At 51.7% G+C, this 5,800-nt stretch overlaps 2 protein-coding genes across 2 annotated transcripts in view; both read right to left on the bottom strand.

The window, feature by feature from the left end:
- The window catches only part of RXRA (retinoid X receptor, alpha), a 36,576-nt gene that overhangs the window by 12,443 nt on the left and 18,333 nt on the right, over window positions 1-5,800 (bottom strand). The gene's annotated exons all lie outside the window — the stretch shown is intronic.
- Window positions 3,539-3,946, bottom strand: LOC104389860 (endogenous Bornavirus-like nucleoprotein 2). Its single transcript, XM_009998918.1, has one exon. The coding sequence runs from the start codon at window positions 3,944-3,946 to the stop codon at window positions 3,539-3,541; it is 408 nt and encodes a 135-aa protein (XP_009997220.1).

Raw genomic sequence — 5,800 nt, forward strand, 5'->3', positions numbered from 1 at the left:
TCTACTAGCTTCTATTGTACGATTATTTTTCTTCCACGTCCTTAAAAGAGCAGTTTCCAAACCAGAGGAGTGTTTATTTCAACCCCCTGAATTGCAGGGAGAAGGAGTGTGAACTCAGAGGCAGAGCAGACATAACCTCTCCCTCCAGCAAGTGTTGGCTCCAGCAGGACAAGGACCCTCCTCACCATGAGCTGGCTGTCCCATGGCAAACCCCTCTCCCAGGCTGAGCAGACAAGGACCACACTGCTGAGTGTCCCTCCTGCCCCCACAGGGACCCCTGCACTGTCCCCTGGCAGCAAACACCAGCTCTGTGCCTCAGTGGCCAATGTCTCCCATTCTGCAGGCTTAAAATAACCAGCATCTGGCAAGCTCAGGGGCACCCGCCTTCGAAGTATTTTCACCTGTTGCGTGCAGAGATGGATGGGAATGGGCTCATGTTCAGCAGCACAGCTGAGGAGCCAGCAGCATCAGCATAGGGATGTTCCCTCCTTGCTCTGCCTGGCTCCCTGAGGGTGCCAGGGCAGGGGAGCCTTGCTCTGAGGGAGCTGGGGCTCTGCTGGAGAAGGGGAAATGAGCAGGTACTGGGCTCTTTCCAGACAGAGGGAGGTAAGACTGGATTTCCTCCAGCCAACAGGAAAACCCTGAAATGGGTGTGAAGAGGAGCTTTCAGAGGCATTGAGAGAAAGGGTGAGAAGGGACACCCTTGGCTATGCTATAGGAATATCATCAACTGCAAGTCATCTGAGTTTGGTCTGCAAGCTGGAGCAGCCAGGTGGGTAACTCACAGGTCCTGGCTCCCACAGGACAGGACTGGATGGGACAGGATGGGATGGACAGGAAGGGATGGAGCCCTGCATATTGTGGAGCAGGACATGACCTACAGGAGACCTCACACTCCAGCAGAACCCGATCCATGGAGAAACAAGTGCCTGCACAGCCCCATGAAAGGGGCATTTTAGGAAAGTTAGATGTTTTTATCAGGGGTTGCTTCTGGGCAAGGTTGTTGCTGTCTCTAGGCTCGCTCTGGTGCAGCAAGTCAGGCACTGGGTCTCCTGGCCCAGGCTGTCCCACCACTGCTCTGCAGGCAGCACAAGCTGTACCAGCCTTGGGTGCTTCAGAGGCAGCCTCAGCGAGGAGCCCAGCCTTTAATTACACCTCAGGTAGCAGTTCCTGGAACCACCACGGTGCTTCCTGGCAGAACTTAAATCTTAGCTTGAGAGGCAGCTAAAAGTATCTTCCCTGCAGGCCAGAAGAGCCCTGCCTGGCTCCAGCAGGGGATCTGCAGAGCGGTGCTGGGAACCCTCCCCCAGCCCCGTAAGCAAATCCCCTCCTGCAGTAAATAGCAAGGGCACCGTGCCGGGGTGTGACAGCCTGAAAGGACACACAGGCACCTGATCCTGCTGGAAAATCGGAGCTTAGAGACATCTTCCAGAAATTGGTGACTTGAAACCAGCCACTCAAAGGCCAATTAAGAGCTAATGGGGATAAGACCTCTCAGTTACAGGCTTTGCCTTTCAGTGGCCAGGAGCCCATCCCAGGTGGTGCTTACACTGCAAGAGCCCAGTGTGGCTGCTGGGGACACTGGGCAGGGGCAAACCCACCAGAGAACCATCAAATGCGTTGGGTTGGAAAGGACCTTTAAAGGTCATCTAGTCCAACCCCCCTGCAATGAGCAGGGACCCACCAAGCCTGACCTCTACCACCTCTCTGGGCAACCTTTTCTAGTGCTTCATCACCCTCATAGTAAAGAACTGCTTCCTAATGTCTAATCTACATCTACCCTGCTCTAGTTTAAAACCACTGCCTTTCCTCCTATCGCTACATGCCCTTGTTAAAAGCACCTCCCCAGCTTTCCTGAAGACCCTTCAGGTACTGGAAAGCCACTGTAAGGTCTCCCTGGAGCCTTCTCCTCTCCAGGCTGAACAATTCCAGCTCTCTCAGCCTATCTTCATAGGAGAGGTGCTCCAGCCCTCTCATCACTTTTGTGGCCCTCTCTGGAGACACTCCAACAGGTCCACATGCCTCTTGTGTTAAGAGCTCCAGAGCTGGACACAGTACTCCAGGTGAGGTCTCACCAGAGCAGAATCACCTCCCTTGACCTGCTGGCCATGCTTCTTTTGATGCAGCCCAGGATGCGATTGGTCCTCTGGGCTGCACGTGCTCATTGTTTGCTCATGTCCAACTTTTTCTCCACCAGAACACCCCAAGTCCTTTTCCACAGGGCTGCTCTCTATCACATCATCCCCCAGCCAGTGTTGATAACAATGATTGCCCCTACTCAGGTGCATGACTTTGCACTTGGCCTTGCTGAACCTCATGAGGTTCAGATGGGCCCACTTCTCCAGCTTGTTCAGGTCCCTCTGCATGATATCCCATCCCTCTGGCATCTCGACTGCATCAGTAAGCTTGGTACCATGTTGAGTATGAAGGAACCAATCCAAGGTTGTAAGTCTACAGCAGGACCTGTGTTGCAGAGTTGTAGTAATGCAGCAGTATTGGCTTCCAGCCTGCAGTTCAGTAAAGCCATGAGGACTTGAAATTGTTCGAGGTAGCTCATGGAGTTTGCTCCAACCCCCCTGCAATGAGCAGGGACCCACCAAGCCTGACCTCTACCACCTCTCTGGGCAACCTTTTCTAGTGCTTCATCACCCTCATAGTAAAGAACTGCTTCCTAATGTCTAATCTACATCTACCCTGCTCTAGTTTAAAACCACTGCCTTTCCTCCTATCGCTACATGCCCTTGTTAAAAGCACCTCCCCAGCTTTCCTGAAGACCCTTCAGGTACTGGAAAGCCACTGTAAGGTCTCCCTGGAGCCTTCTCCTCTCCAGGCTGAACAATCCCAGCTCTCTCAGCCTATCTTCATAGGAGAGGTGCTCCAGCCCTCTCATCACTTTTGTGGCCCTCTCTGGAGACACTCCAACAGGTCCACATGCCTCTTGTGTTAAGAGCTCCAGAGCTGGACACAGTACTCCAGGTGAGGTCTCACCAGAGCAGAATCACCTCCCTTGACCTGCTGGCCATGCTTCTTTTGATGCAGCCCAGGATGCGATTGGTCCTCTGGGCTGCACGTGCTCATTGTTTGCTCATGTCCAACTTTTTCTCCACCAGAACACCCCAAGTCCTTTTCCACAGGGCTGCTCTCTATCACATCATCCCCCAGCCAGTGTTGATAACAATGATTGCCCCTACTCAGGTGCATGTCTTTGCACTTGGCCTTGCTGAACCTCATGAGGTTCAGATGGGCCCACTTCTCCAGCTTGTTCAGGTCCCTCTGCATGATATCCCATCCCTCTGGCATCTCGACTGCATCAGTAAGCTTGGTACCATGTTGAGTATGAAGGAACCAATCCAAGGTTGTAAGTCTACAGCAGGACCTGTGTTGCAGAGTTGTAGTAATGCAGCAGTATTGGCTTCCAGCCTGCAGTTCAGTAAAGCCATGAGGACTTGAAATTGTTCGAGGTAGCTCATGGAGTTTGCTCTTGCCTTTTTACTACATCAATTGACAATTCCCTGAGGAATGTCTAAGCAGTGGTGCATTATAGAGGAGACTTCTTGTGAGAAAAACTGGGACCTTTCTTAGAGTCTATTTTGTAAAATGCAATCATAGGATCTGCTCCTCGTTTTCTAGTCCCAACAGTTATTGTGGATTGTTCAGAAACTCCCACTTCTTTCAGTGCAGCTTGCAGACCTTGGAAAGTATAACACATGAAGACCAAACTTGGCATTATTTTGTGGTATAACGTTCTATGTCCAGTATCTAATAAGTCCTTTGAATTCCTTTCTATGTCTTGTTCTCTTCCTATGCCTGGTCCAAGTTCATTCTGCTCAGGGGGTTTCTGAAATGACAATTGCAAGCCTTTGAAAACATCCTCCTTCAGCAAGTCTCCATCAGTAACATCAATTAGATGGCTGTCTTGGCCGTCCAGGGGATGATCAGTGGACATCTTGCAGACATCTTGCATGTGCCTGGGGACAGGACCATGCTGAGGGTGTTCAGCCAGTGCCCAGCTCCCGGGGGGCAGGGATTACACAGGTACTTCCTGAGACACACAGCCTGGAGGGATCCTGCAGCCACGCTCATTTACAGCTTGTGGGAACCTCCAGAAGGGTTTATCCCCTTTGCTATGGTCAGCAGCCAGACAACTGTTGCAATTAGCAGCTCTTTGCAGTGCTGAAGAGCTGTTATCAGGTGCAATTACTTCAAGTGAGTGTTTTAGTGATGGTCATCAAGTCTTGGCACTCTCCTACCATCCAAGGCAGAAGGAGAGCAGACTCACAGGCTCAGATCCCTCTTTCTCAGCTGCTTTCCGCCTGGCTCAGTGTCCTTCTCCATCCTGCCCATGCCACCCACAGGGATCACACCCCATGTACTCCCCTTTCTGCATCATGGGCTTCAAGCCCTGTCCTCTCTGGTGTCCATCAAGGTGACAGGAGGACAGAGGTCCCACTTCATCAGCAACATGTTTAGATACCAGGGCAGCAGCCCCCCTACCCTCCCCTTTTACCAGCTCTGAGCACTGTGCTGAAGCCCCAGAGTTGGGTCCTGTAGTGACACCTCTAAAAGTAGAGGCACCTCCCTCAATCAGAGTTAAGATCTCTGCTCTCAGAGCAGCCAGGGGACCATGGCACAAGGTGACAGTCACAGACATGAGAGCATCTAGGAGAGGAGGGTGTTAACTCCCACAGCACCCTGCCATCTCCATCCCAAGATGTCGACACGTCCTTGCAAGCACTGGAGCTCTCCAGCTCACTAGCAGCGTTCACTGCAAGGTGCAGGGATGCAAATAAAAGGACCCAGCAGAGCAGGTTAATAGGAAACAGCTCCTGTTTTACCCTGTGTCTATTAGGGACTTAGTCTGTCTGCCTTTCCATCACACGGGCTCCCTGGGGAGGGCTGGGAGGAGGGCAGCTCCTCCGTCATCCCGTGGCCTCCGTCACTGGAGCTGCTGATCTCATACATCTGCTAAACCTGCTACAAATGTCACCTCATTGACAGAAGCAGCTCGACAATAACAGGGCATTTCAACAAGCCTCCTGCTTCTATTTAGATGCAACACACATCCTTGTTCACAGTAATGCGTGTTGAATTATGCAGGAACCAGCTTTCAATTTGCTACAAGAGGCTGAGGAGCCGAAGTGCCAGATGAAGCCATTTATTTCAGCTCGCTCTCTGGGGTTTGTTTTCAAGTCAGCACAACACTGGCTACAACTCCCCTGAAGTATCTGTAATCCTGATAGCTGCCAGAGCCACTCCAAGCCCCACACTAACCCAGGCTGAGCTACCTCCTCCAAAAAAGCCCCTTTGCAGCTCCATGGGTGCAAGTGGGCTCACAAATGCAGGGAGAACCATGGCCCTGTGTCTGCTGCTGGAGAGCTGGAGTTGGGCATCAGCTCTGCTCACACAGGAAGCCTTCTGCATGGAAAAGCCTCACTTCACCAACCAGCCATCAAGAGTCCTTGTAGGTAAAGACCAAGAAGAGCATCCCACAGAGACAGTGATGACTTCAGACTCTTACAAGGAGCAGCCTGACTCAGATCATCTGTCAAGCCCCGCCAGATGAGATGTTCCCTGCTCAATCCTTCTAGCCTCACAAAAAGACAGAGATAAAGTTGTATTGTAGCAGAAAATAAATACTGCAGAGTCCTTCCACTCCTCAGAAATAGTTACATTTCATCATCTCAACATCTCACAGACACCAAGCACACAGCACCAGGAAATGCAGAGGGATATTTCAGTGTATGACCTGCTCCTCCAGGTTAGCCAGCCCCAGCTGTACCCCTGTCCCCCCTTGCAGGAA

The sequence above is a fragment of the Chaetura pelagica genome, unplaced genomic scaffold, assembly GCF_000747805.2.
Source record: "Chaetura pelagica isolate M959 unplaced genomic scaffold, ChaPel_1.0 scaffold405, whole genome shotgun sequence".
NCBI classification, from domain to species: Eukaryota; Metazoa; Chordata; class Aves; order Apodiformes; family Apodidae; genus Chaetura; species Chaetura pelagica.